The sequence below is a fragment of the Neolamprologus brichardi genome, chromosome 1, assembly GCF_056152115.1.
Source record: "Neolamprologus brichardi isolate AB-2024 chromosome 1, ASM5615211v1, whole genome shotgun sequence".
NCBI classification, from domain to species: Eukaryota; Metazoa; Chordata; class Actinopteri; order Cichliformes; family Cichlidae; genus Neolamprologus; species Neolamprologus brichardi.
Genome location: NC_142104.1, coordinates 12701750 through 12721541, shown reverse-complemented (window position 1 = coordinate 12721541; position 19792 = coordinate 12701750). Strand labels below are relative to the sequence as shown.

The window sequence follows — 19792 nt, the reverse complement described above, 5'->3', positions numbered from 1 at the left end:
ATGAATGACAAACGGTTAAGCCAATTGCTGTAAAGGCAATTTATATTCCCATAGTATCTTTATTTTGGGAAACCATAAAAAACGCTCATGACACGGAGAGGGACGACCAACCAGGCGTAAAGCTAATAAAATCATCTGTGGCGATAATCCGCTCTCAAATTGGCCTCATTCGGGAATTGAGAAAAATTACTCTCAGGCTTTCTTTCTCTCTTACACATACATACATACACACGCACGCGCGCGCACACACACATCCACCCCACGGCCAACATTTTTAGACTGCTATGTCGTGACCGGAGCGATGCAAATGTCACACGATTCGCTGGCTACTGTCAGTCTACGGAACAAAAACGTCAATGTTTTGGTGGCCTTTGGATGAAATTCGCTTCGCGTTGCCCGGCTGCAGCTGTGGAAGGGGGTCGTTAGAGACCCGAGGCTTCATCGGGGCTCGCTTCAGCACCTGGACAGCTCCCCTCGCAGGGTTCCCCGCTGCGCTCGCCGGGGAAACCCTCGGCTGGGGAGCGGAACCTGGATCTGGATCTGGATCAAGCCTCATCAATCTCAGCGAGGAGGAGGCTGCACTTAAAGGGCCGTTATTTCACCGCTCTGATAACAATTACAGCTAATATGATCTTGCCGAGTGACGATGCTTCTTGCATTTGAGCTTCAGCCTCTCTTTGGTTTTGCACTGAAATCCGAGCAGCGGAAGCAGCAGCAGCAACGGCGGCGGTGGTGGTGCTCGTCCAATGCAAAAGTGCTAAGGATAGCTGCAGCCTACACACCGTGCGAGCCTGCTGCTGCTTCACTTACATTGATCACCGCCGAGAGAGACATTTCTATCAGCAAGGGGGCAGCGGGAGGAACAATTACCCGTCAACAATGTAAATCTCACACAGGTAGGTCCTTCGTGCCACATAATTCATGTAAGGGCAGAGTGGATCTGTTAGTAGTTGCACACACAACTGTCATTTAGTTTCTCTCATGACAGCAAGTGAATCAGTGCAGGTTTATATCAGGTGCTATTATTACTCTGATGGAGCGTGGGAAGTCTGACATGCTTCCAACTCTGTTGGAGTGCTAAATATTTGAGAGAGAAGATAAAAGCTTTATGACTGAGCAAAAGTTTACTTTTACACAAGTTTTACTGTGTATTCTTTTGAGATTCTGCTTGTCTTTTTTTTTTTTTTTAAATAACTGCACAAAATGTAGACTTCAGATTATTAATATTTGTAAATATTATAATCTGATTGCCACTTTTGAAAACTTGCAGGGCTTGCACAACAGATATTTATCACCATGTTGCGAAGAAGCTTAATTTGGAAAGTCAGTTTGATACACTATCAAATGTCAGATCACTATAATAAAATGTGTTGTCCACGAGTTATGTGTTGGAAGCAAGCTGCCAAATTTCAAATTTTTCCAAGGCATTAAAGAAAGACGACAATTTAGAGTAAGTAAACTGTAAATAAATTAGTGCACTAAAATTGTGAAAGTGTTAAAACAGGCATTATTAGAGTGTTTAACAGTGTGCGTGCACAATTTTGAAATTAGAGGTGTGGCTGATTTTACCTACATTTACACTTATATACATAAGTTGTTAAAAAGGATACTTGTATACTTTATGTACTGTACTGTAATGAATGTATTCTTCTCAGGGTTCAGCATGAAAGCAGCATCTCTCAGGTGGGAAGCTGACCTGCAGCACTAAAACAGACAGAAGTGAGTGGAAACCTTTTGACAACCTCCACCACATCTCTATCTCCTCCATCACCCAGGATCATGGCTAATTCTGAGTAAGTACAGCGTACACACAATTTTGACCACTGATTGATTTTTATTTTTTCCTCATTATCTGTTAAATTTGCAAACTGGTATACCAAAAAAAAAAAAAACTGAACTCCTACTCATTTCCTGTCTTAGAAAAAACCCCAATCAAAGTGTCATTAAATGACAGAAAATAATCACATAAACGCTACACTGTGTCAGCTGGACATAAGACTTTTTTTTTTTTTTTATCACTCTTCCTTTTTCTTCTTGTTTTTCCAGTGTGCCCATCTTTTTTTTTTTTTTTTTCTTTAGATTTTCTCATCTTTCCTCTATTTTCTATATCTCTCCTCTTTTGCCATTTCCCGGTTTTCCATCTCCATTTCTACAATAATGATCTTTATTCACTCAGACACTGCGCCCGTTGAGGTATCTCTGACCCTCCTCACTCTGAATGCACAGGCACATGCTGAAATGCAGATTCATGCAAACACACCTGCACAATGCTGACTATGGAGCGTCTGTTCTACAACCGTAAACGCAGGTCACTATGTTAATATCTTCTGTGGAGCAACATCCGCTATATTCTTTATTGTGCCCCGTGACCATTACAAATGACCACAATTCTTTCATCATACATCTCCACCCCCAGTTTTCTCCAAGCTTTCCCTTTTTAATCTTCCCTCTCCAACCTGTGTACTAAGAACAGCTGATGCATTACTGAGGGAACATGCTGTAGCCTGTGTGTATGTTTTGAATGTGTGAAGGCAAAGTAAGAGATATGGGAGAATGCTGAAAATTATTATTCTGTGTCACTTCATGATTCTGCTGGTAGTATGACTCTGTAATTTGTTTCATTGTAACCAACTGCATTTATTCTCTTGACCTAGATGAATAGCTCTAAAGCTTTGCTACATTTGCGCTTTTTTGAGAGAACCGGTTCTGCTGATGGTCCCATATGAAGCACAGCTCAGCAGCTCTCAGTAGCAGTGCTGTCTCATGTTGTGTTTAAGGTGAAACGCATCCTAAAACAGATGACTGTGGCCCACATTTGCACTCGAAACTAATGATTACGCAGTATATTATAGGCACGACGTAATATTATTGCTCTTAACATCCATCCACTTCTGCACTATTCACCACCTCATCTTGGTTTTTTAAGATGAGATGTCACCGGATTTATTTACATTTATGTTTCAGGCAAATTTGCAAGGCTGATTCTACATTAGCACATAACAATTTGGTTTAAGTTAAAGCGAAATTTAAAGCAAGTCATAATAATTATAAAATACACAAATTCATATATAAAAAAGTAAACCCGATAAAAACCAAAAACATACACCGAGAAAAGCACGGAGAAGGAGAGAGACAGCTCATGATCCAGAGCATACCACATCATCTGTCACATATGGTGGAGGCAATGTTATAGCATAGGCTTGTATGGCTGCCAGTGGATCAGGGTCACTATTGTTTACTGATGTTATGACTTAGGATAGAAGGAACAGGATGTATTCTGAAGTGTATAGGCTATACTCTCTGCTCAGATTCAGCCAAATTAGGCTTGATTGGACTGATGGGATGCCACTTTGCAGTGCAGCTATATAATGACCCAAAGGATACTGCAAAAGCAACTCAAGGGGTTCTTAAGGCAAAGAAATGGGCTATTCTTTAATGTCAAAGTCAGTCACCTAATCTCAATCCAAGAAGGTAGCTTTTTCGTTATTAAATACAAAGCAGAGAACAGAAAGACCCACAAACAAGCAGCAACTGAAGGTGGCTGCGTCATCCTAATGGAGGAGATCTGGTGGTGTCCATGTGTTCTTTCCTCAGGCAGTCATTAACTTTCTTTTAATCCAAGTGTAGAAACAATCCTAAATATTAAAATTAGGTTAGTTTGTCTAAAAAATATGTACATAAATATACAAAAAGTTCCATAATTTCTAAAGACTTGCTGTATTTCTTTCTTAAGCCCCTTGAATTGAAGCTAAAAGTGTAATCTAGTTACTTACTTTCCACACACAGCTTTATTTTTGCTGCAGTTCCATATTTTCTCACCTAACAATGCTCGAGGTTTGTAGCTTGACTGAAGCTTTAGAGAAAGATGTGCTCATGTTCACAGAGTCTCACTTTGTGGAAATAATTTATACAGTAAACTACATTTTAGTTTAGATTTTCCCTTTTGGAACTTTGAGGGTTCCTTGAAGCTCGACGGGACCATTCATCTTTCTCACCCCATTGCTGTTTACACTGATGTTAATGCAGTGCTAGTGGGAGGTTGGAGAGGCTGTACAGTTTTTCTTTTTTAGTTTGGAGGGTGGGAGTTTATATGCTCATCATATCTTTCTGGGCTATTGGAAGAAATGCTGTCTTTGACCTTATAATCCTTTCATTCTACTATACTGATGTTATATGCACCTATGCACAATAACAAATCTGGGTCATGGAATCTCCATTCACATGGTGCATTAATTGTTCCTGTAAATATGGTTCACCCCTTGCAATTTAAATACAACACAATAAAAAGACATAACTGTTTCTTCTGTTTTAGCTATACTTCATGTACAGGCGACACCTCAAATGCACTCCTATGATTTCTCTTACGTTTGGCAGTGCAGAAGAAACCACTGTTAAAATCAGCTTTACGAGTCTACAGAACTCTGTGTTTCCAGCCTTTAAAGCTTTCAAGACCAATTTTCCTTCAAGCGTCTGTAGAAATTAAAATAATCTATTATTGGATACTGACACAGTGTAAAAAGGTCCATGGACCTCTCCATTATGAGGGAGACATCTGCTGTCTTAGTCCTGCCCCACAAGGGTCTCTGTGTCTCCCGTGTCTTCTGCTGCTTGTATCTGTAAAGGTCAGATAAGAGACTGGTCACAGCAGGGCCAGAACAGTCCATTGTGCAGTCTTCCAATTCATCATAGGTTAATCTGCAATATTATTAATGAGCTAATGTGCCTGGCAGACTTCATTAATATCCACTGGCATGAAATTATGCAAGTTTTTCTGGAAGTTGAATTGGGTTTTCTAGGAAATTACCCAAGGCAGTTTGTAAATTCTGCAGAAGTGACAGGTACTACAAGCTCGAGGTTTTGTTAAACACCAAGATTTGTTAGCAAAGTTGCTGCTTTGAAAAGACTGGTGGCTGTTGGCATTGTTGTTTTGGAAAGGCTTGATGGATGCCAGAATCATAAATTCTGTCTTTCTTTTTCCTTATGCGTATTACTTTGTCTGTGAGTCAACATTAAAAATCATCATTAGACTTTTGCTGTCTTGGAAGCAAAAGCCTATATTATGTTGTATTTAGTATGGAATATATTTTATGTAGACATATATATGGTTCAAGTATTGTGTCTTACTAGAGGATATAACTTGTGAAATACTCTACAGCTGGCTGTTCCAGACTCATGTGAGATGATGAGTCTGTAACACTAATACACAATGATGGCCAGCTTCTCCAAAGTTCTCCACAGCAGCTGGTGAGAGCAGTGAACATCTGCTTTTTCTTCAGTGTTCTGGCCAAGTTTGGGAGTATTTTAGACCCTCAGGCGTTGGCCTCAAACAACCCAGTCTAACATGTGTGTGTTGATCTTGTAGTCTACCGAGGCCATAAACTGAGTGGAGTGTGGTTCTGTATAAAATGCGCCTGGATGTTTATATATTTTCTCTACACCCCCAGACTGTGTATTTGCAAAGCTGCCACTGGGCCTTTGGAGGGGAGGTGATAGGCAGCGTAGCACCTGTGCTTGATGTAATGTTTGCGCTGAAATGATGGCTTACAGTTTTTATGTTTCATTTTACTGATAGATGCGTATGTTTACACTGTATATCAACACAGTAAAGCACAGCAATGTTGGACATATATTTCACAAATTCCCATTTTTATGGCAACATTTTTCTCCGTACTACATACTACCTGTGCACATGTCGAATCCAATAACACCACAACACTTTATCACTGCTAATGTAGCGGTGGTTTTTCAGAACAGAGTAGATTGTATTTCTTATAATTCAGAGTTTGTAGTTGGACTTTATGATTTATTGAAGTTGCAAAATGTAAATGCAATTATGAAGCGAGTTTAAAGTCAAATTGATTCTAAGTGTAGGCTTCCATACATTTTAATGCTTTTTTTTTTGCAGAGAAACCCCAAAGTCCCTCAAGCCCAGAGGTGTCCCATCTTCTATAAATCAAATTGAGTCTATTTATCTGTTAATTTTTCAAAACTTTTATGGAAGGGAAGCTCTTGAGGAACGGGACAAAGATATTTCAACAAGAGCAATTTATCTACAGCTGCATTAGCGCTTCAGTTAATGCTTTGAGCTAAATGCTGACTTCTGTATGTTATTATATGCTCACAATGCTAACATGGCATCTTAGTTTGGTGTAATAAAATGCTAACATTTGCTAATGAGCAAACTGAGGCTCATGAGTGAGACGCTTTCACATGTTTGAGGAACAACACTCTTCGGTGCCGCCGGCCCACAGTTACTTAACATGACCTTATGTTTTGCTCAGTGTAATCCCTTGAGCAGCTTTTGTCACACAATGACCTTTCATACCTGGCCCACAACACCACAATCCACTATTTAATTTTATCTGCCACCCTCAGGGAGACCTGCTCCCCTGAATATCACTCCTTTCCTGTGGGTACTCTTCTGCAGTTTGCAGTCTTGTTAGTCTTTCCATGAAATAATTTCAGAATTTTGCAATTGCCCCTTTCTGTTAGATAAGAGCGTCATGGTTATCTGGAAAGGTCAGTATTTGTATTAAAGACAGCAGAATTTTTTTTATTTTTTGCACTTGGATAGAAACAGAGGTATATTTGCCTTTTAGGTTTTCGGGTTCATTGGATTTCATGTTAATACACTGAAGACATTACCATCTTTAATATTAAACAATTATAATAAAGCTGCAGCAAAGCGACATTTTACGCATGGAGATAAATAAATTCTTTAAGTAATATGTGTAATTATTAAAGCTGTTAAAAGTCTATGATGTAAACTTAATTGGTCCACTTTTTCACTCTTACAGTCCAGATAAATATAATAAAATTGGCATACACTATAATAGATGACATGCACAGGAATGTTTTAAGTTTCACAGAGTAAAGCAGGAAAAAGTAAGATGAAAAGATTTCTCAAAAAAAATCTTAAAATTCACGATAAAACCCTTTCCCTTAGATATGAAAATTGCTGAACATTGTGGAAATCCATAGCCTGGGTCAGCACCTTTTCCTGATATCTTGACTGCCAGCCAGGCAGAGCACTAGACACATGGGCCGCTAGGCTCTGGACAGCTTGTGTCTGTCATGAGTAGTTATGTGTATGGTCCTGATTGTTTGGGAAAACAGCCAAACCTGCTGCTGTACTGTGGATGAGAGGTGGTATGGATGAGATGTTGTTTGCAGGAAAAGAGTGGAGAAAACAACTATCAGACCTACACACTACGGCAGCGGTCCCCAACCTTTTTTGCGCCACGGACCGGTTTATGCCCGACAATATTTTCATGGACCGGCCTTTAAGGTGCCGCGGATAAATACAACAAAATAAAACTAGTACCGGTACCGAAAAAAAGAAAATTTATTCATAACACACGTGAAAAGACCAAGGAAAACCGAGTAAACGATAAAAACGATAACAAAATAACGCTGAAAACCGATAAAAACCCTCAAAACTATACATTTCACACCTCAACTCGGCCCGGTACCAAACGACTCACGGACCGGTACCGGTCCGAGGCCCGGGGGTTGGGGACCACTGCACTACGGTATCATATTGAACATATCCAGCCTCAAAGTAAAATATTCCTGCAGGATTTTGTCACTGAGGCATATACATTTTTACAGTACAGCAGTATACTGCATCTCATGTGCTATAGTGGAAGATAACCCCCCCCATGCATCTCTTTGGGGTTTAGTGCAACACTGGTCACAGAGCAGTAACGATGATGTTGCATTACAAATGTTCTCCTTTAAAAAAAACAAAACACCCAAAACCCAACGTGTAATCTCTGGTCTTCAGGCAAACATCTGCTAACTTCTCCCAGGTTTACAATTATGGATATGGATTATGAATGATTATAGATATTTGTGCTTTTTTTCAACTTTTGGAAAACTACTCTCCATTTTCAAAACTTAATGAATGTTCAGATCTTAACGCATCTGCTGCTTCACAGTTATTCCTTTAAGTTGTTCATTATTTTATGTCCCTACACGTATGTACTGTACCTTTTCTTTAGCAAAGTCATGCCATGTTATGAACAGGGTAGAAAGAGCTGTTGTCTGTTATTCATATTTAATGATGTAATATCCATATATTTCCCTCATATAAAACATATTGCATTATTGAACATGAGTCAACAAAATAACAGAATAACCTCTAGTCCATATATTCACAACTATAAAGAATAAATATCGTCAAAGTAATGCAAGGCCCTCTTGCCAAGGGAAATCATCCCTTCAAATTGGGATGAGGACAGCTGCTTTGAGACTAGACGGCAATAACACTTCTAGAAAGTGAAGCCTTTTAATAATGAAAAACCATAGACACCGTTCTCAGAAACTCCCAGAAACTCTGGTCTTTATTTATTTATTTATTTATTTTTATTAAAGAAGGCTTCACCATTATTTATATCAGTATCAACATAAAAACATGTCTGTGCATTATTCTGGTGGCTATCAGCTCCTGGTTGTAACTTCTCATCAGTCAAACAAACTACTTCTGCTTGAACAGCTGCTTGGAAAATTCATCTGGTTGTGGTTTACTGACTTCCTGCCTACATCAAAAGAATTTGGCAAAAGTTTTTGTTCTTTGTTCTCTCCTCTAATTTGGTTTGATTAAATGAAAAAAAAGGACATTCAAAGATTCACTTATTCCTTAAGTAATTTATATTCCGGCCTTGCGGAAAAAACACATCGTGATCTATTCCGCGTGACTGGTGTCTATTTCTGTCTTTCCCAGAACCTCAGTTTACACAGACAAAGCGTTTTGGGGTCACTGATCACATCCCCCATAAATAATCCTTGTAGAATAACCTCCTGACGAGAAATGTAACTCATTCAACTTCTGTGTGAGTGGTTGAGTTTTCAAATGTTCTCGTTACTCTCTTGTTACGTTTATGTGTCAAAAAACACTCCAGTTTGTTGCTTCTTCATGTTACAGTTACATAATTTAAGAAGCAACAAATTGATAACAGCTTGGTGTAGCACTGTAATCCAGTTGGATTTGTACTGGTGATACAAATATAACCCTATTTAATATTATTTTTTATAAATCAGAAAGTGGGTTTGGGCATTACATCTGCATACCTTTCAGTATGTAGGAAATGTATATGTCTTCACCAAACCTTACAGCAAAGAGCTATTGTTTAAAACTACATTAAAGTAGTTCTCTAATAATTAGCTTTGGTGTATTATGCTAGCATTGATTAATGATGGTGTTGGTCTTATGCAGATATGCGGAAGGCCCTAAAGAATGCTGATAAGCTACTAACTCGACAGCCAGAGATTTATTACCAACTACCCATGTATGCTTATCCACGGGGAAACAAGTGGACAGATTTGTTCTTTTGCAGACTTAAGAAATGAACTTATCAAGTTCATTTCTTGCAGTTCCTTCTCTCCCCCATACACACGAATAGAACTTCAAATACAGGAAACTGATTGAAAAGTTGATTTAGAGCATGGTTTTGGGTGCTGAATGGCAGTTTAGAGAGAGCTATTTTGGGCTGCTGCCCTCTCACAAGGGGTTGCCACAGCAGCCACAGCCTCATGTTAGATTTGGCAAATGTTTTATGCCAGATTTCTTTCTCTGATCGAAACCTAAAGTGATTTGTGGATCGTCCTGGAATCAAACCAAAGACCTTTCACTTGTTTGTCAAATATGTAAACCACTACACTACGGAGCCACTGAGTCACATAACACAGAGAGGCAGAAAAAAAAATGCATCAGTCACTTTTAGTTAGTGTTTGTAATGTTCCTGTTTATACAATGGTGGTTTATGTTGGCAGGTGTAATTGTTGTGCTACATTGTGGTTTTTCAGCCTTTAGTTGGGTGGCTGTTTTTTTTCTGACTCCAGCTGTATTTGTGTATGTTGGCACTGTTGAGTCTGCAATGATGGCGTGAACAGAAGTGTTAATACTGAAGAAACATGATCAGTTGGCTTCATTCTGTGCTGTTATAATATGACATGACTGTTGAATGAATTAAATACACAGTGGTGGAGTCTTTCCTTGTCGTGCTTGCAGGCCACACAACATGTTACCACAGACTGCCACTGAGAACCCAGGCTTAGAAAGATGCAAGAAAGTTTCAAGTTTTCTTCTGAAAAACTTCCATGTATTATCTGACTAAAAATACACTTAACAAAAGCCACGGCTTATGTTAAAAAAAAAAAGGAGCAGGACATTTGATTGAAGTTGTTAACTAAATTGACCCAGTTCACGCCGCAAATCTTGAACTTCTTATTTTAAAATTTGCAACTGACAAAAACAGAGGTCAATGATGTCATAGCTTGCCTGATTAACTATTAACAGTGCTGCCAGTATGATTCAGTAGTAAAAAATCTAGGTAGAAAAAAACAGACAATTAAAAAATATAAAACCATCCTCCTGCAGCTCTCCCCTCTCTGTTTTACACCGCTCCCACCAATAAATAAAAGAATAAAATAAAGATTTGTGTTCATGCACTGTTCTCTGCTTAACCACTTTACAACACCACTTATTATCTACTTTGTGGACTTTTTAAGTCTCTTGTACTACTTTGTAAAGTGTTTTAAAAGGAACTGTGAGTCTCTACAGTATGAAATCCGAGTCCAGGCCACACAACCATTATCAACAATTAATTTTTTTTGAGTGCCCCAGCCGTGATGTAAATAGAGAGTAGGCGGAAATATTGTGCGACCATGACATACGATGGTTTATGTTTGTTAGTATCACGTGCTTCTGCAGCAAAATTTTGAGAATTCAGTGTCGGTCCTGTGCTTAGTGGCCAAATTTCTCACGTCGCTACCAGCTTGAGAGCCTAAAAAGATGGATGTCATTTTCCCTCAGTTTGTTCCTGCTCTGTCCTCATTTCTCTTCCTTGGTGAAATAGAGCACAGGGGCCTTTACTTTTACCACATTGTTTCTTTTCCTCATCAACTTATCAGCTCTACATTACCATTTCCTTTTTCACTTTGCCCTTTCTGTTGTCAGGCTTCCTTCCCCGCGTCTCCTTCCTGACCCCTTTCTCTCTACCTCTCTTCCTTTTTATCACTTTTACTTTTGTGTTGCATCTGCTTCGACACTTCTAGTCCTCCTCCGGAGCCTTTTTAGTCTTCTCTCCTCATTTGTCACTTTTTCTTGCGCCTGTCTGGTTCCGGCCGTAATTGAGCTTTTTTTTTTAATAACCCCTGGTTTCTTTACACTCACACCACTCCTCTATTTCCCCCTTGCCTTTCACCTTTTTTTTTCTGACTTCCTTTGACGTTTGAAGGAGAGTGGGGATCCACTCAGCTGACAAAGAGAGAGGCAGTGACGTCACAGCAGACATGATACACCAGCATCTGCTCTGGTCTAAAAATACACACCACAGGGCACACACAGTCAGTCTGCAGCTGCACTCAGCGTTTGTTTTCACCTACACGCTCTGCTGAGATGGCCCAGCTTTTACACAACTGGGGCTTGTGGGCACGCTGGGCTGCATGCTGCTGGCCTTAAACCGAACACCCAAGATGTGTTCAGATATTAAGACTCCAGGTTGATGCGGGTGCTGAAATGAAACCTGTGGAGGCTGCAAGGAATGTCAAATTGTTCAAAGCCCTTATTGCTGACTGATAAAATCTGTGGCACTTAGATATCTTAGAAAGTGTTCAAGATTATTTTTTTGGGGGGAGTTTCATTTATAGTAATTGTTTATTCAGTTGTCACACCAATTGTCTGTTATTGTTGTCTGTTCAGCAATTTTGTGATAAAAATATTTATACATGTCTGTAATCTGGGTAATACAGTTTTACTGATAGAAGGAGAACTGTAGCCTATGTTCAAAACAGTTGTGCTTATTGAAATTTAAAAATAAACTAAAGTGCAAAGTAAATCTGGGCGCAATTGAAAGTTCAACTGGGACAAGCATTTGCAGTTGTATGGTTTCAGTCATGCACCACTATAAAAAACAACAACAAAGCAAATACAAGTACAAAAGTCAGTATTCATCTCTTAGTGCCCAGCTGCTCATTACTTAAATGCTGTTCAGCTGTTTAGATTATATAGTAAGCCAGTTTGAGGACAGCCACTCAAACTTTCAGTGATCTTTTAGAGCAAGGGGCACCTGTATCTCTGCTGCGCCTTAACAGTGGAGTACATACTGTAGTCGTTCTTTGGTGCTGAGTGGGTGTTAAACCTCCCCAACCCTATGCTTATTCCCTAATGCCATTACAGTAAATAAGAATGTTTTCCTTGTGAAGCTGCTGGGCATATTAATATTAATAATAACAATAACAATAATAATAACAACAACAACAACAACAACAACAACAACAACAACAACAACAACAACAACAACAATAATAATAATAATAATAATAATAATAATAATTATTATTATTATTATTTTAATTGCACCACTTTTTTGATACATACATATAGGTCTTCAACAAACCTTGCCTATTTTCTCTGTAAATTTTTCTTTGCCATCAATGATAAAATTATGAGTTTGATAAAGGTATCTGAAAAATGTGATCATTTCTCAAATAATGCTTGTCTTTTTCTGTTTTCCTCCACTGCGTGCTTGTCTGTGTGCATGTCATTTGTCTGTTTGTTGTTGCTGGCATGTAACTAGCGAAGTGGAGCAGGCAGGTCTGTCAGATTTGGAGATCATCTCCCAGCCGGTGGAGGATGAGAACCAGTGCTTGGCTCCTCCAGTCCAGCTGGTGAGTTTTGGCTACAGAGATCTGCCCCTTGCAGCTCTGGACCTCTCCCTGGCTGGCTCACAGCTGCTCTCCAATGCAGATGAAGATGAAAACAGGGAAGGGTGAGTGAAACTTGTGTTTTATATGTATATATGTAAGATTTGTTTCTCTAAACTCTCTGCTGTCCTATAAAAAACTGCATGAAACATTATTACTTGTATTGGAATTAACAGGGTAAGATTCACCGAGGTACTGCTAATCAAATGTGCTTGATTAACTGATTATCAGCAATTGTGTCCACCTCTGTGAAAGCAGATGTTTGGGCAGTTTGCTAGTTGAGAGCAGCAGGTGTATGTTAATACAATGGAAATAAAAAAAAATCGCCAGTAAACTTTAAGAAGCATGATAGTAAATTAAGAAAAAAGACTGAACAAGTGTAGCTTGTTTGGATGGGTTCCCAGGAGGAAGCCTCTTCTCTCTAAAAAGAACATGGCACCACATCTCAGGTCTGTAAGGATGCATCTGAACAAACCACAAGACTTCTGGAACAACGTCCTTTGGACAGACATGACCAAAGTGAAAATATTTGGCCATAATGCATAAACATGAATCAGTTTTGGTGAAAATCAAACACAGCATATCAACACAAATACGTCATACCTCAAGCACAGTGGTACTGGGGAGATGATTTGGGTTTTCTTTGCAGCCGCAGGACCTGGGCACCTTGCAGTCACTGAGTCAGCCATGAACTCCTCTGTTTACCAAAGTATTCTTGAGTCAAATGTGAGGCCATCTGTCTGACAGCTAAAGCCTGGCCTAAATTGGGTCATGCAATGATAATGGCTGAAACAGAACAAAATCAAGGCCCACTGAAAGTCCAGACCTCCACTTATTTGAGGTCTAGACTGCTGTGGTCCTGCTGTGGTGGGACCTTAAGGGATCTGAGCACAAACCTGAATGAACTGAAGCAATGTTCTAAAGAAGAGTCATACAGAAAACCATTACTTCACGTTATTGCTGCTAAATGTGGTTCTAAAAGCTACTGAATCATGTGGTATACTTTTTCATAGCACTGCATGCCTCATACCACATCCCAGTTCTTCTATACTGTTTAGGTACAGAAAGTAGGTATGTATTAGCACATTTTGCAGTCCTATATTTATATGCACTTATGCTGTTATATATTTTTATTTCATGTGTACTGTACATGTATGCACGTGTCTAAATTTTATATTTAGAGGCATGCAACCTTCCAGTGTTAAGACCATTAACATAGCCATTGTGGAACAGGCACTTTCCACTGCTGTCTGCGGTTATCGCAGCCAACAATGTAGATTTTAAGTTTACATAAAACAGCAGCCACTGTTTGTAGACTTACACACCAACACACACATGCACACGACCCATCACACTTGCATAAATGCCACATGGTATGCAAGATTATCATCCATCATGTGTTAAGTCTCCCGCCCCAAGTCCTTGACTTGCTGTCCCCGTTGCTCAGTATTACGTCCATTTATCATTAAGTGACAACCTCTGGGTTGTCCTGCGTCCATAAGTTAACTGAGATCAATTCATCATTTCAGGCTAAATATCTGCCCTCCTCGCCTGCCTGCTGACAATAGGAGCCTTTATTGTAAGTGACATTTTACAGTGCATGAGCCAGAAGCCGATAGTATCACACACTTAATTTCTTTTACTGTCTAACTATACATGCTGTCACGTTTAATTACTTTATTGAGTCCGCAGTTGATCAAAAGTTGGCAGTTAAAGGTCGTACGCCTCCACGCTTCCGAGTTTTCCTTAGTCTTTGATGTTTAAGTAATTTAAATCCTGAAAATGATCAAAAGCTGTTCCATAATGATTTGTGCTTTGTATCCATATTATACAGTAACTAGTCATTATTATCTTGTGTTTTTTTTCTTTTATTCATACTTTTCCATATGACTGGGAATCCTGGACTTTTCCATGATTCTCAGGTAAACTTTACGAAAATGGGACTCAAGTTTAATCAGAATCAGAATACTTTAAGGAAATCATGTGGCTACAGTTGTTCCAAGACAAAGTACTAGAAGTAGCACTTTGTAATAGTAGTAGTACTAGTACTACTTTATTATAAAGTACTAGAGTGTAAAATGTTAAACATATCTCAGTTACTGTGAGCGAGACAATAATTCTGTCTCAGTAATTGTGTGATACTTGTGAACTGCTGATCACAGTCCTTGTTATTTTATCCTTTCACATGATTGTGCAAATTTTAGGTTTGACATATGGATATGAGGTCAGATCACAGCTGTCTTTGAGATTAGTCACAACATTAACAACCGTTTTTTTCCACCATGCAAAATCTGCCCACCGTCCAGTCTTTGCATTCTGTCCAGCAACTGTGACTCAAACCTGGCTCTTAGCGTGAGATCTCACTAGGATGCACATAAACACCATAAGCTGTACTACAGGATCCAAAACATGCACACATACACAAACACACACAACATATCCATACATGCTGCCTCATCCAAGTACTCCGTTTGACACCAAATCAGGTCTCACTCCATTGGTTCGCTTCAGTTAGCCTCTCATGGCCAGAAACAGATGGATTTCACAGACGCACCGTGCTGACACTCACACTGCGCCAGTATTACAACCAGTACAGTCCTTGTGTGTCCTATTCCAGATCAGGGTCACTGGTACCATGCATTTCCTTCCCTATACTTAATGGATAGATGTTTCAGTGTTTGTTGTGAATGTGCTGTGACACCACCAGCTCAGTGTCTGGATTTGGTGTTGTTAGGAAACACTTTAGTGTACAGATATGAATTATGAATGCAGCATTTCCTATTGTAGCTCAACCTGTGACATATACCTGGAAGGTATTTCTTAAACCAAGAGTTATCCGGTAAATGGGTCATGTCCCTGCCGTTGTAATCACAAAAATGAGAACAGCAATCTCTCCAAATGAGCTTGGGTTTGAGGGCATGAGACTAAATTTCTCCTTCTGGTCCAGATGCTGAAAAACTTTAAGAAGCCCTGCTGTAAGAGGCTAGAACAACAGATTTAGCAGACACCGTTTTAAAGGTTATTTTACCAGTGGGCTCAATTTACTCAAAACGAGCTTAGCGTGATGGGGTCACTATTTCATATTCAAGCCATTAGTGTAAAACGTCTGCCTGTAAAAACGCTGCCAGTGGGAGTTGTAAAAGTCATCATTCTTTCTTTTAGCTTTAATGAAATTCCATTTAAATCCACCAGGCATGAGCTTCAGTAACGTGTACTTTGCATCTTCTCTAAACCTTAAACGATGTACTAATCTTTCAAATTAATCACTGTTACCGGTCCTTGTCGCTAACCTTTGGTTTGTCCGGTTTGTTAGGATGTTCCCATATCTCCTCCTTTGTGGCTAATGTGTAGAAATTTCTAAAACCTTTGCTGTTTATAGGTCTCGTGTCAGATCACAGTTTTTTTTCTAAACTATGAGATTCTGAGATTTAACAAAAGCCCTCTGAAGTGGTCATAAGCAAGCACTGGACGTGAAAATCGTAAAATATTTAAAAAAACAAAGTGCCTACTGACATTAGGGCCATTAGAAAATGCAAGATGTTGCAAGTGTGTCCAAATGAACGCGTCACTCAGCCTGACGCCCTCCAAGACCCGAATCTATTTTATTCTGTGGGTTTCAGCACCGCTGGGCTTTCTGTGATTACGCCTGTGCCTCCGTCTCCTCATTACCGTATCGATCTACCTTTCAAAGAGACAGCAGCCATTAGCCCTCCTTAAATGACATTCACAAACATCACGCCCCATGCCCCATCATCATGTTTTACTATGTTCTCCTGCGGCAGTGGGCAGCTTTCTTAAATCAGCGCTTTCACATCACCTCCCAGTGAGTTGACTTTGTTGGGTCGTAACAGTGCGTACGCACCATCCTGCCCGTATCTGTCTTCGCCTTCCGAATGCAAATGGGAAACACTGGAGTGCATCTACCAGAGTGACTGATGGGTAAACTCACCTTTAGGGAAATGGGGCAGGGGAAATGAACCTTTCTTATGGGCGTGAGGAATGATGAAGTGAAGTTGAGAGGAGGCAAGACAGCGGCAGCGCGATGGCAATCCACAGTCATCAAAATGAAAATGTATGTCGGAGAGAAATCTGTTGGCTGCTCCGCTGACTTTACCTGGGAAAGTCGATTGCCACCGACACCACACCCCCGCAGACCCCGCCACTTTCAGTCTGCATTAGATGGCTCATTGGCTTTCTGAGAGTGAAAGAGCGTCATGAAGAAAACAGTGCACGGGAAATGTTTAGGCATGCTCTGCAGCGATGTTTGGCAAAACGAGAGTGCACGCCCATGAAAGTGAGAATGTCACAAGCATGGTAGAGGTGTTTCATCAACAAGGTGATGGTTCATTGGATGATGGGCTGAAGTTATTTTCAGTGGCAGTTTGGGAATGTGTTGCTGTCAGCTAAACTTTTCTCGTCTACTCATTCCAGAGAGAAAGTGGGTGTAAATGAAAAATATGCAAATTCAAAACAGATATGTTTTCTCTTTAAAGACACGGTTTACAGTAAATTTAATGTACCAGCTTGCAGCATATTTTAAAGTTATTGAACTAATCACTTTTGTTGATGAGATCCTGAAATGAAAATCTGCATGGAAAATAAATCACACATTTATATGTTGGGAGTGGAAGACAAGGCACAAGCTGTTTTTCTTTTTTCCTCCTCTCACAGATTTGCAGATTAATTGCAAAATGAAAAGCAGTTTGTGTTATTATGGTTTGCCAATACTATAAAGATGCAGCGTGTTTCATAGCAGGATGCAAGCAGAGGGGATTAATCAAGAGAAAAGGCTCCCGTGTCAAGCTGCCACTGTGTGATGAAGCACCTACTGTCAGGCATGTTCGCATATCATAGCCTTTAGCATTGTGAAGGTGGAGCTGACCTTACTGCTATCTCTCTCGTATAGTGTGCTGCCCTCACTTCACACAGTGGGAAAGTAGTCACTCACAGATCGCCGCTCATTTATTTACTTTTCCTCTCTCTTCCTTACACACACACACACACACACACACACACACACACACACACACACACACACACACACACACACACACACACACACACACACACACACGCGCACACACACACACACACACACACACACACACACACACACACACACACATACATATGTATATGCATGCATGAACAGAAGGAGAGTACGTAGAGGATACATAGACTGAGAACAGAAAGGAAACAAGGCCAGGCCTGAAAAGCTTTCTCACTGCATTGCGTAGTGGTTGTTATCTAACCCTCTGTAATCATGGTTCACTTCATATTCCAGTTTATACTGGGCTGTCACACCTCATTAGGAACAATAGTGCTCCTTCATTGATGCTTCTGCACATTTAGATAGGCTCTTCTTTCTCTCTCTTTCACCACCTTTTTACATATTTCCATTGTTTCTCTGTATTCTTGCTTCTTCTCTTATTCCCTCAGCTTCTTGCTTCTTTTCACATTCACCGTCTCATCTTTTTCTGCCGAATTTCACACAAAGTACACCTTCCCATACTGAATACCAATCTCGACTGTAACTAGACTAAATGCCAAAAAAGCTCCCTTTTTTTGCATTGCTGTACCACCAGTACAGAAGCCCCTTCACAATCCTGCAGGAACATCCAGGATTGTCATTCGGTGGTGATGTTGAAGAAAGGTGGACAGGTTGGAGATTTCCACCACCAGCTTTCTGTACTGTTGCCTAACAGAATGTTCCTATCAGGAGAGAAGTGGGCGACATTGTGGGAGGTGGTTGTTCTAGCTAGCATCAGGGGGCAGTTGCAGTGTTAGCAGTTTTGGCGCCATGGTAAGTGGAGTGTAGTTATTATTAGAGTTGGGCCCATCCATCTTCCTGTCTAGGAAAAATGCTGGGAGGACCAAGGTGGCGTGGGCTTGTGTTCAGCACTTTCATGGCCGCCCACTCTCCCCATAGTCATCAAGCTGCTTTTGTTTGTTTGCTCACTTTTTTTTTTTATGTTGAAGGGTTCTTTTGGTGCATTTCAGCTTGTATTTGTGTTGGCTGCTGCTAGTGTGCGACTTCATCGGAAAAAGATTTTTGGGCGTAACAAAGAACGACAGAGAAGAAGATCTGCAGGTATGGCGTTAATCAAAGGCTCCGTTTTTGGTTTAAACTGAACATAAGACTGATGATGACAATATGATGATGATGACTTCTTAACAAAATTACATATTTTTAAAAAAATTTCCAGCTTTACCGTATTTCCTTAAAAAGTCTCTTATTTTAAACTTGAAAAACACATTTTGAGCCAAGTGGACTATCCCTATAATCAGCCAGACTGAAAGTAGACCAGCTATTGTAAGCCAACTGCTTGATAAAGCCTATCGTGATGATTAGAACTCTGCGTACAGTGCAAACACTATATAGAATAAAATTTAACCTTCAACTAAAATAAAAAATTGCAGCAGCTGCTCAGCCTGCTCTGTTCCTGAACTTATATCACTTCCAGCCTCCGAGGTCTGATGTGCACATAAAAAGGTATGAAAAGCTGGTCATGGTATGGGGTATGATGCTGACATTGTGCTAAGGGATAAGGGGAACTAGCTGATCTTATTATTGTCTGAGCTCAAGGGATCTAGATAAAAAGTGCAGTGTAAAATTATATTAAAATTCAAGTTGCCAGACCAGTCCAGCCCCTGCTCCTGGACTGCAATTACAAGTGCACACCTGAGCAGTGGAATGATGTCACCTCCCATCGTTGTGATGGGCGCATGGTTGCCAGACACGGAGACAGAAGCATATGTTGCTGATACGGCTGGTCCAAATGTGCAAGGAGTCCAGGGTTAGGTACCAACACCAGATGGTTCATCTAAATCTGTAGTGAGCAAGGGTGGGGGGGAAGGAAAAAACAAGGACTCCTACCCTTTACCACCCAACAGCTTTAGGCCAGGGTTCCAAATGTTCTATTTTGGAAATAACTACTGGCTCATTTGCAAGTCTTAGAAAGTGGTTGATGAAGGAAAATAAACACTTCCCTCTTTATACAATCACAACCAACTCTGGTGTGATTTTGTCATCAAATTGGTTCTGAGATTAGACTTTTTTAAAACGTGGGCATGAACTAAACTG

The 19792-nt window shown here is 40.0% G+C and overlaps 1 protein-coding gene across 1 annotated transcript in view; it reads left to right on the top strand.

Moving 5' to 3' along the window:
• The first annotated feature begins 95 nt into the window (after positions 1-95).
• LOC102779778 (transmembrane protein 266-like) overlaps positions 96-19792 on the top strand; it is a 46517-nt gene continuing 26820 nt past the window's right edge. The window contains exons 1-3 of the mRNA XM_006779868.2: positions 96-896; positions 1656-1793; positions 12582-12773. Of these exons, the coding sequence (XP_006779931.1) occupies positions 1780-1793; positions 12582-12773 (206 nt within the window). The 5' untranslated portion in view covers positions 96-896; positions 1656-1779. The remainder of the gene's footprint in view (positions 897-1655; positions 1794-12581; positions 12774-19792) is intronic.